Genomic DNA, 19,825 nt, shown 5'->3' with positions numbered 1-19,825 from the left:
AATCCCTGGGGGAAAAATAATTTAGCATGCCAAGCTCCACCCAGTGGTGGCAGCCGGCGTGTGCCCACCCTGGCCTTAGACTCAAAAAGGGACGTCTTCCTGGTCATGTGTGATTGGTATCTCACTTCACGGGTTAGAAAGCCAGTTAGTTTTGAGATGGGTACGTGATAGATTCATCTAGGGTTCACCCTCAGAGCCTGAGTGAACCCTTGCAGCCTGAGACCCAGCTAAGGCTCTCGGGCAGGTTTGCCTCTCAGAGGTGGTTTGATTATTCAGACTCCCTAGCACAGCAGGCAAACATATCACTTGTAAAGCTGTTGTCCCGTGTGCATGAACCTGTAAGCCTGGGACTATCTGTCCCCGAGGGGGGCGTTCACATTCTCTCATATACAGGCACACACACCTTGACTTGAGGCCCACGGCACTTCTGCCCCTTTGTGTACTCTGGCTGAGAGGAGTCTCCATGTCTAGAAGTCACTCCGATAGCAAGGACAACAATACCGAGGACCCCCAACCTTCCTTTGGTGGACCCCACTCACCAGTGTCATCAGAAACACTGGGTCTCTGGCTGCTGGCTGGGGAGCGCAGGACATCGTCGCTGTACATGAGGTAGCTCTCATAGTCTTCTCCACCCTGGGCATCCACAATGGGGATGTCTGGGATGATGGGAACTGCAGGGCAGAAAGAAGTAAGCCAGGGCTCCTAGCTATGGCCTCTTGTCCCCCAAGTCAACCCTTGCCTGCCACTCACTGGACATGGGCCGCTTGGGCTGTGTGGCCAGGTTGATGATAGCCTCCCTCTCGGGACCCCAGCCTGCCCCATTTCGCGCCTTCACCGTGTAGCGGTATGGCTGGGATTCTCGCAGATTCTCAATGAGCAGCATCCGGTTCTTGGGGTTGTCCACCAGCACCTTCTTCATGGGTCCAATGGGTCCTGGGGGGCAGGGACAGTACTTCAGAGGGACCACCTGGGTTAAACCTGGCTGCAGCTCCATCACTGCCCTGGAGGTACCAGAGAGCACGAAGCCCCTGAACCCTGCCACCTGCTGAGTCCTTAAATCCCTGTGTGAGTGGTGTAAGGAAAACGTGCCACCGTCTTTTTCAGAAGGGCCCCTTGTTGGGTGGCAGAGCCAGCACTTGATGCCAGGTGACTATGCCACCCACCACCTTGACTGACTGGCAGATGCGCATGCATGCATGTAAGACACCACGATCCGAGGCTTGCTGGCAGGCAACAGTGTTCTCGGGATCGCATCTTCCACCGTGCTCATGGCTGAGGGTCCAGCCTCCAGTGCGTCCAGCGCCATGCTGAGAAGGCTCGAGACTGGCAGTGTCAGGTTGCCAGGCAACCTTCCATTCCGTTCATGCTTTGGCAGAGCGATGAGCTCTAGCTGAGCTCCAGGCACAGGCCCGTGTGTGAGGATGGGACCTCCCGGGATGGAGGATTCCAGAACCAGAGAAAGCACAAAAAGAAGGCGATGTCCCACTTTCTCAATATATTTTGGAAAATGATAACTGCAGGATGTGGTGTGCACCTGCTGAAGAGGTGGCTGGTACAGGGACCCGTAAAGTGGCTCAGAGGGTTAGTGCACCCCTAACGCAAGCCTGAGGGCATTAGTTTGTCCCCTGGATCCACAAGGTGGAAGGAGAGAACTGACTCCTGCAAGTGGCTCTGGCTGTCCTCAGTCTCAGATCCGCCTGCTCTGCCTCCCGAGTGCTGGGACTAAAGATGCGCGCCACCACTATCTGGCAATGATAAATATTTTTATTTTTAAAAAAGCAAACAGAAGCCGGGCGGTGGTGGCACACACCTTTAATCCCAGCACTCTAGGAGGCAGAGGCAGGCAGATCTCTGTGAGTTCGAGGCCAGCCTGGTCTACAGAGCTAGTTCCAGGACAGCTAGGGCTGTTACACAGAGAAACCCTGTCTCGAAAAAACCAAAAATAAATAGGAAAAATAAATAAATGCAAACAAACAGTGCATTAGGGAGGGAGAGGCCTGGTCTACCGATCAAGTTCCAGACCCGCCTGGGCTGCTAGTGAGACCCTATCGTAAAACAAAACAAAACAAAACAACTGCAGGTAGAGGCAAGAAGGTACACCAAGCACTTAGAACATTCAGGAGGCTGAGGCAGAGGGATTGCCTTGAGTTTGAGGCCAGCGAGGGCTGAAGAAGACAGGCAACACACATGCAGAGAGCAGCGGCAGACAGAGGGCCATCGGCCTGAGAGGAAGGAACTCAGCAACCGTGACAGAGGCCGCTGTCACATGTGACATTTCAAGATGATTAAAGGCCATGAGCTACATTCAGAAAGGCCAAGCCAAGGGTATGCAGAGCTCCCCAGAAGGTGGGTGCCTTGCTGGTGTGCTTTGTCAGGAGTGACCTGACCAAAACAAAAAACAAAAACAAAAAAACAGGCTTGCTGCTGGACTGGGACAAAGGGGGCGAGAGTGCCCAGAAACAGGAATTATCTAGACCCCACCCCCTCCCTTGGGCTCTGTGAGTCTTCCCCGGAAAGTCAGGGAAGCCTGGCCCTTACGGTTGTCCTCGTTGACCAGTCCGTAGCAGACCTCGTAGGCTGTGATCTCGCCATTGGTCTCAGCCGGCTCAGCCCAGCTCAACTGAGTCACCGTAGAAGAGACGACATTGAAAGCCAGACGTCCTGGCTCGCTGGGTACTGGGAGGGAGCAGGAAGAGCTCAATTAGGGGGTCGGAGGGGTGGTGGGGCTGAGCTCTGGAAGGGAGAGAGGGAGGGAGGGAGGGAGGGAGGGAGGGAGGGAGGGAGGGAGGGAGGGAGGGAGGGAGGGAGGGAGGGAGGGGGAGGGCTGGGCACACCGACAGCCGGGGAGCAGACTCACCTTCCTGGTGGGTGCGGCAGGACACCAGTGAGCTGTAGGGCCCCTCCCCCTGGGCCCCGTAGGCGCACACCTTCATTTCGTAGTCGCAATAGGGATACAGGTTGGTGAGCTCCACGGAGGGCACCTTGCTGTCCAGGAGATGGGCTTCCGACTCGGAGTCGCCCTGGATCCAGTACTTCACCTGTGGGCGGGTGATCAGTAGGAAGCAGAAGCGCTAGGTCCCCCCCCCCCCCCCGTTGTACACGAGACACTGGCGCCTCCCAGCAAGGCCACGGGCAGAGCAGGGGTTCTCGCAGGCAGGGGGAAGACCCCATCCCAGCAAGGGGAGGAGGCCGGAAGCTTAAGAACTCAGACAGAAATGAGTCTTCCCGCTTGCAGGGTCACCGAGGGAGAACTGGTACCAAGTGTCCTCCCCCTCCCTTGGGGACAATCCACTCACCATCTGAAGGTGAGTGACAGACCTCCCCGGTGCCCCTCACCTTACCCTGTATCCCATTGGCTTGCCAGGAGGGGGCAGCCAGTTGAAATGGATCTTCCTGGACCCGGCGGCCTTGGCATTGGGGTTCTGTGGGGCACCCAGGTCCCCGCGGGCTGGTGGTGGTGATGAAAGTTCCTGATTTATGAGGCTCCTGTCCGTTTCATCTAGTCAAAGGGGTGTGGAGGGTGGGCGGCAGGCTCAGTATATGTTACCAACAGGGGGCGCCAGAGATTTGTTAATCATCCCGGGCGTCCCAGTTTGAAAGTTCAATTAGAATCGGCCCATCTTCCTCTTGGAGTGTTGGTGCCACAGAGGCCACCGGTGGAGAACCAGAGGACTCTCTGGGGGAGTAAGGGGAAGGGATTCATCTGCCTTCTTTTTCTCTTGGCAGACCAGGAAATGTTCCACAGAGAAATCCGCTCCCTTCTCCCGTCACTACCCACTTCCCTTGATGGTTGCTGAAAGGACTGGATGAACTTGCTCTCTCCCCGGGATGTGTGCTAAGGCTCCAGAGTGCTTGGGGCCTAGAGGTCACATGACCTCGACCCGTGGCTGTCATGAGGGCAGCCAGCGCAAGCACAGGATGCATAGTTCTGAATTCCAGACCACAGTTTTCTTACTTTAAGAATAAGTTGCTGGGCCCACGCCTTTATTTCCAGCACTCTGGAGGCAGAGGCAGGCAGATCTCTGTGAGTTCAAGGCCAGCCTGGTCTACAAGAGCTAGTTCCAGGACAGGCTCCAAAGCTATCAAGAAACCTTGTCTTGAAAAACAAACAAACAAACAAACAAACAGAAGGAGGGCAGGCTGCCTGGAGAAGGAGGCCAGCAGTTAAGAGCATATGCTGCTCTTGTAGTTTGGTTCCCAGCTGCCTTAGCTCCAGCTCCAGGGGTCGAAACCTCTTCTGAACTCGGTGGGTACCAGCACTCAGATGCACATGCCCACACACAGGCACACAAAGATACATGTAATTTTAAAATAGCAAAATTACATTTAAAGACAGAATAAGTATGGGACTGACAAGAAAGGCACCTGCTGTCTGTCACATCTGATCGTACACCCTGAGCTTGAGCCCTGAGTCCTACACACCAGATTACACACACACACACACACATACACACACACACACACACACACACACACATGTGTTAATAGAACAGCCCGGCATGGTGGCGCTTCTGTAATTCACTTGGAGACAGAGCTAGGTGAATCTCTAGGAGCTCAAGGCCAGCCTAACCTACAGAGTGAGTTCCAAATCAGCCGATGCTACACAGCGAGATGCTGTCTCAAAAACAAAACAAAAAACCAAGCAAACGAAAAAACAAGAATGCAGATGGTCCAGATATTGCAGGCTGACACTTGTGTGTGTCCTACTTGTGATCCTACTGTTGGTGATGTTACATTCTTATTAGAGAGTGCCCTGGGTACATGTTTGAGTCTGGAGTCCTGTTAAGAGGTCCTCAGTTCCGTTTCCACCCGCTTATGCCGACTATGCCGACCCCAGGTTATCCTCACCTTGCTCCCCAATGATGACGGTGGCTGAGCTGGGCTGGCCCAGGCGGGCTCCGAACTTGGGGTTGCTGAGTTGGACATGGAAGCGGCGGACCTGGCGGCCACGCAGGAGGGAGTCCACTTCCTGCAGCTCCAGGAGCTTCACCTGTAACTCCTTCCAGGTCTCCCCCGGGTGGAACAACAGCTCACCCTCCACAGGGACATAGTCCTGCAATCGGAAGAGTTGGGGTCAGACCAGGGTTGGGGTGTGAACCAAGCACGTGCCTAGTACACAGGAAATCTCCCACACAGCCAGATTAACCCAGGGCTGCTGGGATTGTGGTCACATCCAGGAGGGGAAAGAACTGTTCCCTGCAGTGTGGCTCTGAAATCTGGGATTCTGCTGGGCCCCAGACCCTTTTTGGTGGGTGGATGCTTCCATCTATCCTAGCGATCCTGTGTTTAAGTTTTGTTGTGTGTGTGTGTGTTGAGAGTGTGTGTGTGTGTGTTGGCAGTGTGCGTGTGTGTGTTGAGAGTAAATGAGTGTGTATGTGTTGAGAGCGTGTGTGTGTATGTGTGTGTTGAGAATGTACACATGTCTGCTGTGTGTATGGCAGTAATGGTAAGGGTCAGATTTGCACCCGTCCAAGCTGGATTTATAGGCTACCCCATGGCAAATTCAAGTCCTCCGGAAGAGCATCCAGTGCTCTTAACTACTGAGCCATGGCTTAGCCCTCAGATTTTCTTTTTTTTTTCTTATTGTTTGTTTACTTTATTTTATGTGCACCGGTGTGAAAGTGTCAGATCCCCTGGAACTGGATCTTCAGACAGTTGTGAGCTGCCATGTGGGTGCTGGGAATTGAACCCGGGTCCTCTGGAAGAGCAGTCAGTGCTCTTAACTGTTGAGCCATGTCTCCAGCCCCAGCCCTCAGATTTTCATGTGTGCACATGGGTGTGTTTACCCAACTACATGGGAGGAAAACGACCTTTTCACAAAAAAAGCACTAGGTGGCGCTCCAAATTAACAGTTCAATTCCATGTAGGGGGGCTAGTCTGATAGCTATGGGAGACCCAACCCAGAACAGAAAAGGAAGTTTGCAAGGAGAAAAATAGGGAGAGATGGGCGTGGCGTCCCAAGCCTGTCATTACAGCACCTGGGAGGCTGAGGCAAGCATCTGCTAGTCTGAGCCATCCAGGGCTAGTGGCAAGACCTTGTCTCACAAAAAACAATCACCCAAACTAAAACAACAAAACAGAGAATGGCAATGTGGCCCTATCATCTGGGCCCGGTGTGCACAGGTTACCCTGTGTGGGCTGAATGGGCCTAGAGGTCTCACGTGACCTGGAATTCGGTGCCTAGCTGAGGATGACCTTCTGTTCCTACTTCCTGAGAGCTGAGATGGTCAGCACGTGCCACCATGCCCTGTGTACGTGGCGCTGGAGGGTGAACTCAGGGCTTCATACGTGCCGGGTAAGTGCTCTGCCAACTGAGCTACATCCTCAACCCTATTTTTAATTTGAAAATTATTTTTTTTCCTATTGAGGATTGATTTAGAGCCTTGCCCATACTAATCAGGTGCTGTACTATTGAGCTGTGTGTCCTGGTGGGCCGGAAACTTGCTGTGCTCAACGGGTTGGCCCCCTGCCTTTGCTTTCTGATGGCTACTTGTGCCATTGTGTCCAGCATTAAAAAAAATTACATTAGTGATGGGTAGGTGTTATATGTCTTTAGTTCTTGCACTCAGGAGGCAGAGGCAGGAGGATCTGTGAGTTCGAAGCCAGCCTGGTCCAGGGCAGCCAGAACTGTTACACAGAGAAACCCTGCCTCAAAATAAAAAAAAAAAAAAAAAAAAAAAAAAAAAAAAAAAAAAAAAAAAAAAACCAAAGTCAGATTGGATAGTTTGGTGACTTGGCTGTCTTGGATCACTGAAGAGTAAACAAGGATGGTTTTGGTAGGTACCTGGCCCATCCATGAGGAACTGATCCTCTTGCCCTGAGTTTTTGGCAGTAATGGTACCCTACTCAGAGTGTTCTTGGCACTTTGGGTGGGCCATTCCTGGTGGCAGGCCCACTTTTGTCTAGAGATACTTCCAGCATCCAAGGCTTGGGGTAGCAACCATGGAAATCACTGGATATCCCCCGAGTCCCTGAGATGTCCTCTTACCCTCTGACTGAGCCTTACCCGGTGGCCATGGGCTGTGTTATCCTGTGTGCTGTAGGAGACCTGGGATTTGCCATTATCCAGGATGTGCCGGATGACAGGGATACGGACCACCTGCTCTCCACGGCTCACAGAGTACTCGGGTTGTTCAAAGGATACAACCCCACTGGCTGCAAAGAACCCAGATACCGGTCAGGAGCTCTTGGTCTCAGTTCCGTCTTAACACCCAGAGGACTAGCATGGAAATTTCTTCAGCAGTTAAGGGGTTAAAATAAAGTCCAGCAGGCAGCCTGGAATGTTAGATAGGGACAGGGCACAAGTCCTAAGAGTCAGGGCTGAGCATCCTGGTGCAGTGGGGAGGGATCAGGGAGCCTCTGGGAACCAGGAGGACTGTTATTAGCATGTCAGGCACCTGTAGCGCCAAGGCTTTTATCCAGGTGTCCCCCTCAATGGGGAAAGGAGAGTTGGACGTGGGCGGGGGGCTGTGATGAGTCTGATGGACATTCTCATTTGGACTGAGGATGCAACTCAGTGGTAGAGCATTTGCCTGGCGTGTGGGCTTCCACCCCCAACACCATAAAGACGAGGAAAGAGGGAACAGCGAGAACCACTTAGCTCATGTACCAGGTGCTATGCAGGAAGCACCCCTATGGCCTCCTGGCAGAGGCCTCAGCACATCTTACAGAGAGTAAGTGACTGGCTCAGGCCCTGCAGAACCCAGCCCCACCTTCCTGGCCTGGACCAACCTTGCTCCTTGATGATGGTGATGTTCACCAGGCGGCGACCGAGGGTGGCGGTGCCCACGGGAACGTCGATAGCCTCCACCAGCAGCTGCTTCTCGTCATCATCTTCGGGCCGGATGAAGAGGGGCACCCGCACATCCACCAGCTCGACACCCTCCTGGAACTCCACCATGCCCCGGGCGTCTAGGGTGCGAGTAAGATGTGGGTCTCAGGGCCGCATGGGTGGGAGGGGAGGTGGGGCAGGGAGAGAGTCTGTTTCCCTACCCTGCTCTGCAGTGAGTGTGTAGTATCCAGGGGCCACCTTGAGTTCGTGGAAGGATCCCTGCTCCACGTGCTTCTCTGTCAGCTTCAGGAGCGTCTGCTTGGCTGAGCGGGGTGCCAATAGCACTGTGTCCACAATGGTGTGGTCTTGCCTGGGTGGGAGGGCGTCCAAGTGGCGGGGGTGGGGGGTAGGGGGACGACAAAATGTGAGCCAGCAGAAGGTAGCGTGGTCTTTAGTGCTGGGCCCTGCCAGAAGCCCGGCTGGCTCCACCTCCTCCACCCTGCAGCCAGATCACTGCAACTCCCCTCCTCACCTGAGGAAGGAGCTTCCTCACCCACCCCACCAAGCAGGGCTGGTAAGACAAGGGTTGGGTGTGGGACAGCCAAGAGGCTCCCTCTGGCCAGGTAGCCTGGGTTAAAATTCTGCCTCTAATCCCTGACAGCTAGGTAACCTCAGGCCAGGGATGTGACCTCTGTGAGCCTCAGTTTTCTCATTCAAGAATGGGCTTAGCTAGGGTGATCTCTTGCAGGGCCAAGGACTGGCTGGGATGGCCAGGCACAAAGTGTCTACTGCGAGTACTCGGAGGTTCTGGCCCGAGCCTGGCCACATGTGGTCCATCCCAGTTCTGACTAGGTGTAGGACCGCTTCTCACACAGCCTCCCCGGTAGGGCAGAAGCCACAGGACCTGCTAGTATGACTATTTGGTAGCATGCCTGCTACTGAGGCTCAGCAAGAGGATCTCTGGCCCAGGAGAGGGGAGCAGGGCCATGAGTCAGTGGGGCAGGGGCGGATCTGGGCTGTGTTTGTTTTAGTTGAGGGGCTGGTTCATGGTAAACGGGTCTCTTAAGTGTCTTAAAAGTAGTTGTTGGAAGAATGGTCCAGGAGAGGAAGGAATGAAGGGTCTAGTCAATGCCAGATTTAGGGCCTTCCCTTCCTATGGTGTGATCAGAGGTGTGGAGCAGGAGTGGGTGGGTAGGAGGCTGGAGCTCAGGACAGAGGGGAAGGAGGTGGGATTGTCCCACCTTGTGTATCTTCAACTCACTTTTTCCCGGCATTGGGCTGCTGTCTGTGGGGACAATAAGGGGCCATGAGCCATATAGCTTTTGGAATGGGGCATAACCCCCTTGGGAGCTTGAATGAACAGCTCCCATCAAACCCTTGAAATCCTGGCTGCCTAAAGGTAGGGCTCAGTACAGCCAGGCACCCCCCCACACACACACCTGACCCAGGCCTCCCCGGGACTCACCGGAACTTTGTCTGCTGGAGTTTGTGCGCACCGTTGACCTGTCTATATACCTCATTCAGCTGTCAGACAAGGGAAGATGGTTGAGAATAGTTCAGAGGACCCCTCAAAATTGGCTGTCATATGCCTGAGGGATGGACCCTGAAACCCAGGCTCTGCTACCACCCAGAATGACCCCATGCAAGGCACATGTCCAAAGGGCCTGTCTCCCTCTTGCTTAGAAAAGTCTAGGTTCTGAACTCGCAGTCCTTGGCTCTCCCACGGGATGCCATTGCACCCACGTATGGGCCCCGCGCAGCGGTTTCTGGTCCTCACATTTTCCTCCACCTCCTGGCGCAGCTGGTCACATTCTCGAGTGCCGGGCTTCAAGAGGTTCTCAGTGCAGAGGCGGGCAAGGCGTAGAGACAGCCCGTAGGGTACTGAGTGGGAGGTACGAGCATCATTAGCGCCCTGCACACAAGGCGGTGCAGAGTATGACCTCTGCCAACCGAGCTAAGACTGTTTTCGGTGTGCCAGGAATGCACAGGCCTGAGATTTTTTTTGGTCCTTTCAGGATGGGACAGAAAGGGACTGAATCCTGGACTCGCACCCAACACCCAAAGAAAACAGAAGGGTATGATCTTGGGTCAGAGTACTGCCGAGAGGCGCTGCCCCCAGCCCTGGCCCTCACCAAGCTCTGTGGGGCTGGTGCTGGCGGCATGGGTCGCAAAGCCAGGTCGCTGCACGTTATTGGTGATCTTCCAGCGGACCGTGTCTCGTCCCTTAAGGTTTCCACTGCGTAGCATGGGTGTGTCCAGGTGGTCGGAGGCCATCAGGTTCTCCCGCAGCATATAGTGATCTTCCTTGAAGCCCACCATGTGGCCTGCGGGAAAGATCCTCAGCACCAGCCCCTCCCTAGACCTCCATAGCCACGCCCATCAGGGGGGAACCCAGGGCCTCCCCTTTCTCTGGTCCTGGCTCCACCCACACTTCTCCTCCAGCCTGAAAGAAAGGGCAGTCAGATACCCACTGCTCACAGGTGTGTCTGGCCCATACCTCGGTTGCAGCAAGGGAGAAACCCCAGGCAGGCCTAGGAGATAAGAGTTAGAGGTGGGGTTAAGGTTAGGATGGTTGTCCCAAGCTAGACAGGCCTCCCCAGGCACCTCTACTTCTAGCCCTTTCGCTAGAAGTACGCACTCGCGCACGCAGGAGTTTGAGGACGATACCAGGTTTCCTGCTCTACCGTCCCCCCCCCCCCACATCATTCCTTTGACCCAGAACCCAGAGCGAGGCTTGTGACCCAGGGTCTCTCGCTGACCCCGGAGCGAGGCTTGTGACCCAGGGTCTCTCGCTGACCCCGGAGCGAGGCTTGTGACCCAGGTTTCTCGCTGACCCCGGAGCGAGGCTTGTGACCCAGGTTTCTCGCTGACCCCGGGGCTTGTGACCCAGGTCTCTCGCTGACCCCGGAGCGAGGCTTACTTTGCAGCAGGCACAGTATTTCCAGCAGAGCAGCAGCAGGAGCGCCAGGAGCAGCAGGAGGAAGATGAGCAGCGGAATGAGCCACCAGAAGGAGCCGGGAGGGCAGTCTGCAGGGCGAGAGGAGAAAGGAGGCAGTGCCCATGCCTGCCCGGGCTTCCCGGTGCCACGGGCTGCGCCCACCTGCCAGCTCACCTTTCTTCCTGTGTACTAGCACGGTGCTGTTGGGCCCAGGGCTGCCGTCGCCCTCCACGGTGTAGCTGTAGGTGCAGTCGTCATCTTCATCCCGGAACGAGCAGTACTCCACCACCTCTTCCGCTGGACCCACAGATCGTTAGCAGGTCACCCTGACCCCAGCCCTCCACCCGGGGCCACCCCAGAGTCCGGTGAAGTATTGCCTCCTCTGTAGCCTACCATGGGCTCTGAGGAAGAGCGAAGTCCCGGGATGAAGGGGACTGCCCTGCCCAGGGCTGGCACCAGTAACAGCCTAGCCTAAAATTCGTCTCCTCCGCTTCCCTGGACTGCATGAGTGTGGTGTCCAGGCAGTAGAGCCGATTCAGGAGGCAAATAGTATCCCATAGGTCGACTGCGTGCCCACCTGGGCCCTCCTACTCCGCTGTGGGCGTGCGCAGTAACTCATCGGACACCCCATTCCGGGGTCTCCGGACTCGCGCTTCCCGGCTCAGCTGTGAGCGCCCCCCCCCCCCTCACGGCGGCGTTTTGTGCCTCTTGCTTCAACTCTGAACCTCTCAGAGTCCCCTGTCTAGGTCCTGGAGTATCTCAGAACTCAGCTCACAACCCAGTCTAGACTGCATGACCTCGGCTCAGAGCTCAAGCCTCTCCCTCAGAGAAGTAACCACTCTTTCCTGCTGGGTTCGCCCTGCCCCAGACTCCCAACACTAGGTCTCTTGGACCCCTTATCCCTCCTCCTTCCCCCTTTTCTCCCTCCCTCCCTCCCTCCCTCCCTCCCTCCCTTCCTCCCTCCCTCCCTCTTTCTCTTTCTTTCATTTGGAGGCAGGGTCTCACTTCGGTGTCTGGCTAGAAATCACTTTGTGAACAGAGATCTACCTGCCTCTGTCCCAAAGTGCTGGTATTAAAGACGTATGATACCATGCTGATGCCCCCTCCTTTTCTCTTTTCTTTCTTTCTTTCTTTCTTTCTTTCTTTCTTTCTTTTTCTTCTTTTTTCTTGTTTTGTTTTGTTTTTCAAGACAGGGTTTCTCTGTAGCTTTGGAGCCTGTCCTGGAACTAGCTCTTGTAGACCAGGCTGGCCTCGAACTCACAGAGATCCACCTGCCTCTGCCGGGATAAAAGGCGCCTGCGACCACCTCCCTGGCCCCCTACCTTTCTTCAGCTCGTCCACCATCTTGACTTTGAAGCTGCAGTCCTCACAGGTGCGCCCTTTCTTCTCCCCAGTGCCCCAGGCCTGGCACTGCACACAAGAGCGCAGGTCCTCACAGAGGCCCAGGCGGATCTGGATGGGGAGAGGAGGAACAGACAGGCGCCATGCTGGGCGTGCCCGACTTCTCTTGCCCAGTGTCCGCCCTCCGTCAGCTTCTCCTTCCCACCCTCTGCTGTGCCCGGGGCTCCCGCGGCCTCACCGCGGAGTAGTTGATCTCGCAGGTGCTGTCCGTGTAGAGCGACTGCTGGTTGCAGTGGCAGCGGCCACACTCACAGAAGCCTCGTCCGTTGCAGATGCCCTGGGCCGGAGGGGGCAGCGGTGAGCTAGCGGAGCTCCATCCTCTGATCATCCCTCAGAGAGCCCCCTCTACTGCCCACACTACCTGCCCCACGCCCAGGCCTACCCCATTGCTATCGATGCAGGTGGCATTGCTTAGGGGACAGTCACAGCTGTGGCCTGTCCAACCGGGCTCACACACACACTGTCCCATGGAGCAGCGTCCGCGGTCTGTAAAGAGGTGAAGGAAGGGAGGGTAGAACCACATTCATCGATGCAAGTTAAGATGGCCACTCACTAGGGTGGGCCTCTGGGAGCCTGGAGGTTAAAGTTGCCCCTCAATTTTCTGGAATCTTCTCCCTTCTATCCTGCCTTCTAGTGAAGGCAGAGTGACCATCCCCCCAAAACAAATCCATCTCTGTGATTTGTGTGTTCAAGAATCTCTAATGGGACGTAGGCCAGAGAAAGGGTACAGATATGTATGTATAAATTAGAACTCGAACTGTTGGGGCCGGGGAGACGGCTCATAGGGTAAAGGTGCTTGCTGCGCACATGTGATGGTCTGCGATCAAGCACTAGCACCCACATGGTGGGCAGAGAAAGAACTCACACACCGGCCCTGTAGCACGCCTGCTCCCACCCCTCACATGATAAATAAATGTCCCACTAAAACCACAAAACCTGTTACAAGGCATCTAGGAGAATCCAGCAGTGAACGGTCAGGGTTCACAAATGAGTGTAGCAAGGTAGATACACAAGCAGAAGGTGATGTGATCCCCAGTGACTCCTTGCTGCTCCCCTAACCCAAGCCCCTTACAAGCTGGCCCTGCCGCATCCCCCAGCATCCTCCTCTCCTCCTCCCTCACACTTCCACCTCTACTAAATGTCTGCCCCTCTTCAGATACACCCGGCTTATGCTTTAATTTCTCCACCACAGCACTCTGGGAAGGAGAGCCGGGGAGAAGAGACGCTAGACCAAAACCAGATAGATGGAGGAAGAGCGGTGGTGAGATGTCTCAGTGAGCAAGGGTGATTGCGGACAGTCAGTCTGGACCAACATGGTGGAAGGAGAGAACTGACTAACTACCAACTGACCTCTGACCTCATCCGTATTCTGTCTCTCTCACACACACACATAAAAGGTAATAAAAAGATTAAAAGACAAACAAGGATAGGAGGAGATATAGAAAAACAAGAGCATAACCTCCAGTGACCAGTACACAGTGGGAGTTTAACAAATATTTAATGGTTGAATTTCCTTCCTTCCTTCCTTCCTTCCTTCCTTCCTTCCTTCCTTCCTTCCTTCCTTTCTTTTCTTTTTGTTCTTTTGAGACAGGGTTTCTCTGTATAGCTTTGGAGCCTGTTCTGGAACTCACTCGGTAGACCAGGCTGGCCTTGAATTCACAGAGATCCACCTGCCTCTGCCTACTAAGTGCTGAAATTAAAGGCATGCGCCATCACTGCCTGGCTACTAGTTGGATTTTCATTTAGTCTCTCTGTCTAACTACCGACTTCCACAGGCCTGCTTGCCTGAGCTGTGCCTCTTCTAGGTACAGGCCTATACTCCCTGTGTTCACCAGACTATACGGCTATGCGCTCACGACTTTGGCACCACACAGGGCGAGGCCCTGTGGAGATCGGGAGGAGACACACAATTTTGTGGCTGCCACTAGAAGTTTTGCATCTTTGGAGAGAAGCAAGACTGTTCTCCCATGTTCCTGTCAACCTTTGGGAGTTGAACCAGATGGTCTCCATCTTGAGCTGGAGTGGAGATCTGAGTACCAGAGGCAGCCTCTGAGAGTAGGTGTCTGTGTGGCTGTCAGGGACCTTGGCCATGACACTTCAGACGAGGGGGGAGAGGTCCAAACTATGGCTGAACCTGAACTGGGGATAGGGGTTCCGCCTCTACCAGGTACCCTCCCGCCCTCAGTGCCAGCCAAGGCTGCCCGGCTCACCATTGCACAGGAATCCAGAGGTGCGGGGACACTGGAAGTTGTCGTACTCGCAGAAGTCACCCTCATAACGGCCTTCACCATAGCACACGCAACGTCCGCACTGGCACTCGCCGCGGCCTGAGCACGGCTTGTCCTCACCCTCGCGCAGGCAGGGCTGCGTGTCGCTCAGAGAGCCCGTGGAGCAGTTGCAGGCCTTGCCACTCCTGGGGGAGACACTGGTCACTTCTGCACAGCCTGGGAGGAAGCCTGGGGGTTTTTAGGCTCCTGTTTTGCAAACCACAAAACTGGGGGTTCCGAAAACATGGAGGCATGTTCAAGTCATGCCGACAGCAGTGGCCCCAGGGTCCTGCTCTCTGCTCACTAACTGTCCCCCTTCAAGGTTCATCTGTCTTGAGTCATGACAGACTTCCCAGGGCCTCAGGGCAGTTTTGCTTCTTTGCTTTTGCTGTGAGACGGGATCTTTCCAGGAGTCCCTGGCTGGCTTGGAGCTCACAATGAAGACTAGCTTTGTTTTGTCCAGGTCCTCCCTCTGCCTCCCCAGGGCTGGGATCATAGGCAGGCACCACCGCACCTGGCAAAGGTGGATTTGCTGTTTCTTTACAGTCTCAATACATTGCCCAGACTCCAAACTTCTGGACTTGAGGAATCCTCCTGCCTCAGCTCCCCAAGTAACGAAGTGGTCTGTGCATGGCACTACAGCCTCGCTGACACTCACCTACCCGTGGGTGGTTTCTGTTCTTTCCTTTCGGAGGCAAGGCCTGGCTACATAGGCCTGGCTGGCCTGGAACTTGCTATATAAACCAGGCTGGCCTCAAAGTCTCAGAGATCCACCCGACTCTGCCTCCCAAGTTCTGGGATAAAAGACGGGAGCCGCCATATCTGCCACTAAGTTCATTTCATTAGGTCATCCGATTGCATGTGGTGGAAAAGATATGACCCATGAAGAGCAAGTCTCACCTGCTCTCAACACCCAGCCCAGCGCCTGACAGCCACCTTGTCCCTGTCTTAGCAGAGAGACATCCAGAAATAGCCCGTATATCCATGTATGGATGTGCCTCAGTTTATGATGGGGTTATGCCTAACAAATCCATTGCAAGTTGAATACAATTACAGAACCTGACCCGGTTACAGTGAAGCCTAGTCCAGTCTAATGTCAGCCACTTTTGTAACTGAAAAAGAAGAGGAGGAGACCAGAGACAGGCTTGGTGGCATAGACATATAGTCTTACAACTTGGGAGTCCAAGACAGGATTGTGAGTTTGAGGCCAGTCTGCCCTATACAGTAGGACTTTATCTCAACAATGATAATAAACCAGTACCAAAAAAAATCCCCAACAAACAAACAAAGTAAAACAAGCCCAGAACAGGCTAAGTCAGACTCAGTAAGTAGGGCGCATCCCTAATAGTTTGAACTGGATCCACCCAACAGCTGAGTATACAGACAAGAACTGCCCTGTGGCTGAACATCTCAGGGCAGGCGCCCTTCCCCCACTCACCAGCCCTCGTTGCACACACAGTGTCCACACATGAAGTCTCCTCTGTAGCTGCAGCGAGATGACCGGACTTCCTTTTGCTGGAACAAGACCATGGTGTGTGCGTATGTTGTGAATATTACTTTAGCTGTGTAAAGGTGTGCTACATGTGTTAATACTGTGGAATATTCCTTTAGCTGTGTAAAGGTGTGCTACGTGTGTTTATGCTGTGGAATATTCCTTTAGCTGTGTAAAGGTATGTTACGTGTGTTTATGCTCCATTTGTTTAATTATGTAAAGATCTGGTGGTTTTGTTTCGCCTTGCCTGTCTAATAAAAACATGAACATCCAAAACTAGGCAGGAGAGGGGTAGGCGGGGCTGGCAGACAAGGAGAATAAGTAGGAGGAGAATTCTAGACTCAAGGGAGAAGGAGGAAAGGATGAGGGGGAACGAGAGGGACATGCTCAGAACCAGCCAGGCCCCTGCCAGACAGCTAGACGGAGTAGGACGTACAGAAGGAAAAAAGTAAAAAGCCCAAAGGCAAAACGTAGATAAAGAGAAACAGGTTAAGTAATAAGAGCTAGTGGAACAAGCGTTAAGATAAGACTGAGCATTCATAATGAAATATAAGTCTCCATGTCATAATTTGAGAGTTGGTTGGTGTTCCAAAAGAAAAAGCCTGCTACATGCATAGAGAGAAGGGACAGCCAAGGGACAGCCGGGCAGTGTTGGCGCACGCCTTTAATCCCAGCACTCGGGAGGCAGAGGCAGGTGGATCTTTGTGAGTTCGAGACCAGCCTGGTCTACAAGAGCTAGTTCCAGGACAGGCTCCAAAACCACAGAGAAACCCTGTCTCGAAAAATCAAAAATAAAAAATAAAAAGAGAGAGAGAGAGAGAGAGAGAGAGAGAGAGAGAGAGAGAGAGAGAGAAGGGACAGAAGCCTGGGCACATTTGGGGTGGGAGACAAGGTCTTACTATGGAGCTGAAGCTGATCTAGCACTTCTTTGTTCCTTTCTTCCTTCCTTTCTCTTTCTCTCTGTTTTTCTTTCTCTCCTTCCTTCCTTCCTTCCTTCCTTCCTTCCTTCCTTCCTTTCTTTCTTTCTTTTTTTTTTCTTTTGAGACAGGATATCTTTGTATAGCCTTGGCTGTCCTGGAACTTGTTCTGTAGATCAGGCTGGCAACTCAGAGATCTGCCTGTCTCTACCTCCCCAGTGCTGGGATTAAAGGTGTGTGCCACCAGTGCCTAGCTGGAACTTTCTATGTAGCCCAAACTGGTGTCAAACTTGTGGTTCTTTTCCCAGCTTCCTAAATGCTTGGGTTCCAGGTGTCTCTGTTACACCTGGCTTTGCCACTGGGTGTTTCTGCTGTTTTCTGTGACTTGGGACAGCTCTCCAGGGATGTGGGCCCACAGAAGATTCCACCTCACTTGGTGCTCGGCTCAGCCCCTCCCTCACAGTAGGACCAAATCTTACCAACTCACAGGCGCACACATCACAGATGATGCTCGCATCCATCCGGAGGCCATCGGAAAAGGAAGGTTTGAGGTGGATGTTGCCTTTTCGGTCTTCTTCTGCCAGCTGGCACACATGGGTCCCATCTATGTCTTCTACTGCCCGAAGCTGTACATTGTATGTGCCCTGCAGGGATCCTGCTGTTAGCCAAGGCAGGCCTTGCCCTGATGATCAGGGGTGGCGGTGCCTGAAGCCCTTGGCCCTTGGGATGGATCTGTGTTCTGATCCCCAGCTCCCCAGTTGCCCTGGTTAGGGCTGTAGATTCCTTCTTTATAGTGGTGTTAGTGTAGGAACAAGAGCCTCTCTGGCTCTGGGGCATTGGCCGTTTGCTTGTCTTAGCAACCTTGAGGGCTGGGCATTCTTTTCACCCCCGCCACAGGGACAGGGAAATGGGCAAAGCAGAGGATGGTGCCAAGCTCCTCCAAGAGGTTGATGCTCGAAAGGTGAAACCCCAGAGGCCATGTGTCCCTTGTTAGAAGATTCACTTCGGAATGCTCAGCCTCACTGCCCATTCCACGGTCCCCACAGGAGCGTACCACTTCCCCTCGCTTGATGTGAAAGGACCCAGTCTCTGTCTTCTGGAGTGTGTCGGAGGTGACCTCTGTCCTCAGGCCTCGTGGGCTGTCCAGAGCCCTGATATCCAGGTTGGAGCGAATTCGCTGAAGGAGAAGAAGCGATCAGTGATCTGTGTGGCTCCTGGGCTCACCCACTGTGGCCTCACCCTGACTCACGTGGAAGAGAGACGTGGTATGCAGGGGACCCCAAAGGCAGACCCCTGAAGGATGGTCAGAAACCCCGCATCACTGGCCTATCCCAGACTCATGTTTCAACCTTCTCGCCCACTCTCCTTCCCCCTTCCCTGTCCCAGAAGGGCCCAATCTCTGCACCCCATACGGCTTCTCACATAGAAGGCCTCCTCCAGCAGCTCCACGATGTTGGACGAGTCCTCCTGTAGCACTCCCAGTGAGGAGACAGGGAAATACTTGTGAAGTTTCTGCAGGAGACAACGCAGGCCTGGGGTTGAGTTCTTTCTCTCTGTATCCTCGTTAGTCCTTTTATGCATACAGTAAAACTACGCACTGAGCCCGCTAGTGTACTGGGACCTCCCCTCTCAGCTGCTTGGGAGTTCAGTTAGGGGGGGTGGGCAAGAGACGTCCCCACCAGAGCCCATTCCTAGGGACCAGGAAACTTTGGGAAGGGAAGGAGGTCCGAGAAGTTCCGTCTACCCCCGGGGCCCAGGCCGCACACCTCGTAGTAGCTGTAGGAGTAGTTGGTGACAGCAAAGATGGGTATAATGTTGTGCTTGGCCAGCAGGCGCACCAGTGTGGGCACAGACGGGTAGTCCTGCGTCTTGTATTGGGTGTAGGTGCCCGTGGCATCCAGGTGGCACTTCTCGTCATTACGGCTCATGATGCCAGCCAGCACGTTGGCGCCATCAGCCTCATAGTGGAAGGCAGACTCGGTGGAGAACACCAGCAGGTGGGTGCTGTCGGCTCGCCAGCCGATGTCCCTCTGGAAGGCAAGGACGGCCATGCTCACTAAACCAGCTGCTTACTGAGGACTTCCATTCCTTCATCATATAGGAAAAGAGGAGCGGTTCCCAACAGGGACCTGGACGGGAGCCATCATGGCAGCAGGTGAATGACAACAGTGAGAACCGGAACGCGATGATGAGGGACGGAAGACAAGTGCCGAGTGCACGCACGCCATGGGTGCCATTGAAAGTCAAATCTCATCCACTGCTCCTCACCCCAGCCCTCAGTCACACTGCAAGAATAGTGCAGATGCATGGGAAAAATGCTCGCAGCACCATGCCAAAGGAAACGGGCAGGCTGAAAGACAGAGCAGCTGTGGTGCATTGAATAGGAATGGCTGGGACTGGAGAGATGGCTCAGTGGCTAAGAGCACTGTCTGCTCTTCCGAAGGCCCTTCGTTCAATTCCCAGCAACCACATGGTGGCTCACAAACCATCTGTAATGAGATCTGGTGCTCTCTTCTGACCTGCAAACATATATGCAGGTAGAATACTGTATAAATAAATAAATAAATAAATCTATTAAAAAAATCTAAAAAAAAAAAAGAATAGGAATGGCCTCCGTAGGCTTGTGGAGTGGATGCCTGGCCATCAGGGAGTGGCACTACTCGGGAGGGATGAGGAGGTGTGGCCACGTTGGCCAGGCCCAGAGTCTCTCTTTTCCTATTGCCTGTGGGTGTGAATGTAGAACTCTCAGCTCCTTTTCCATAACTGTAGAACCAGCACCATGTCTGCCTGTGGGCCGCCATGCTTCCCGCCGTGATGATAACGGACTAAACCTCTTAACTGTAAGAAGCCCCAACTAAATGCTCTCTTTTCTAAGAGTTGCTGTGATCATGGTTTCTCTTCACAGCAATAGAACACTGACTAAAACAGCAGTGCATGGCAAGTGATTTGAAAAGAACATAGGGTGATGTCTCTGTATGGCCCCAGCTGTCCTGCTGTCCTGGAAGTCAACATATAGATCAGGCTGGCCTCGAACTCCCA

General features: G+C 53.9%; 1 protein-coding gene across 4 annotated transcripts in view; it reads right to left on the bottom strand.

Moving 5' to 3' along the window:
* Positions 1-19,825, bottom strand: part of Itgb4 (integrin subunit beta 4) — a 31,719-nt gene that overhangs the window by 4,204 nt on the left and 7,690 nt on the right. For all 4 annotated transcript variants that reach the window (XM_050140301.1, XM_050140302.1, XM_050140303.1 and 1 more), the window contains exons 8-32: positions 18,553-18,816; positions 18,209-18,298; positions 17,841-17,963; positions 17,266-17,430; positions 15,816-15,892; positions 14,321-14,523; positions 12,493-12,596; positions 12,289-12,387; positions 12,032-12,161; positions 10,884-11,006; positions 10,692-10,798; positions 10,269-10,302; positions 9,904-10,095; positions 9,549-9,652; positions 9,237-9,295; positions 9,033-9,056; positions 7,993-8,141; positions 7,732-7,911; positions 7,007-7,155; positions 4,849-5,053; positions 3,342-3,499; positions 2,858-3,038; positions 2,539-2,676; positions 751-933; positions 540-671 (exon numbers count right to left, since the gene is read on the bottom strand). In XM_050140301.1, the coding sequence (XP_049996258.1) occupies positions 540-671; positions 751-933; positions 2,539-2,676; positions 2,858-3,038; positions 3,342-3,499; positions 4,849-5,053; positions 7,007-7,155; positions 7,732-7,911; positions 7,993-8,141; positions 9,033-9,056; positions 9,237-9,295; positions 9,549-9,652; positions 9,904-10,095; positions 10,269-10,302; positions 10,692-10,798; positions 10,884-11,006; positions 12,032-12,161; positions 12,289-12,387; positions 12,493-12,596; positions 14,321-14,523; positions 15,816-15,892; positions 17,266-17,430; positions 17,841-17,963; positions 18,209-18,298; positions 18,553-18,816 (3,373 nt within the window). The remainder of the gene's footprint in view (positions 1-539; positions 672-750; positions 934-2,538; positions 2,677-2,857; positions 3,039-3,341; positions 3,500-4,848; positions 5,054-7,006; positions 7,156-7,731; positions 7,912-7,992; positions 8,142-9,032; positions 9,057-9,236; positions 9,296-9,548; positions 9,653-9,903; positions 10,096-10,268; positions 10,303-10,691; positions 10,799-10,883; positions 11,007-12,031; positions 12,162-12,288; positions 12,388-12,492; positions 12,597-14,320; positions 14,524-15,815; positions 15,893-17,265; positions 17,431-17,840; positions 17,964-18,208; positions 18,299-18,552; positions 18,817-19,825) is intronic.

Source organism: Alexandromys fortis, unplaced genomic scaffold (genome assembly GCF_014885135.2).
Source record: "Alexandromys fortis isolate MF-2015 unplaced genomic scaffold, M_Fortis_MF-2015_v1.1 scaffold_39, whole genome shotgun sequence".
In the NCBI taxonomy this organism is placed as follows: domain Eukaryota; kingdom Metazoa; phylum Chordata; class Mammalia; order Rodentia; family Cricetidae; genus Alexandromys; species Alexandromys fortis.
The sequence above is the reverse complement of the archived record's forward strand: the minus strand, read 5'-3'. Positions and strand labels throughout refer to the sequence as shown.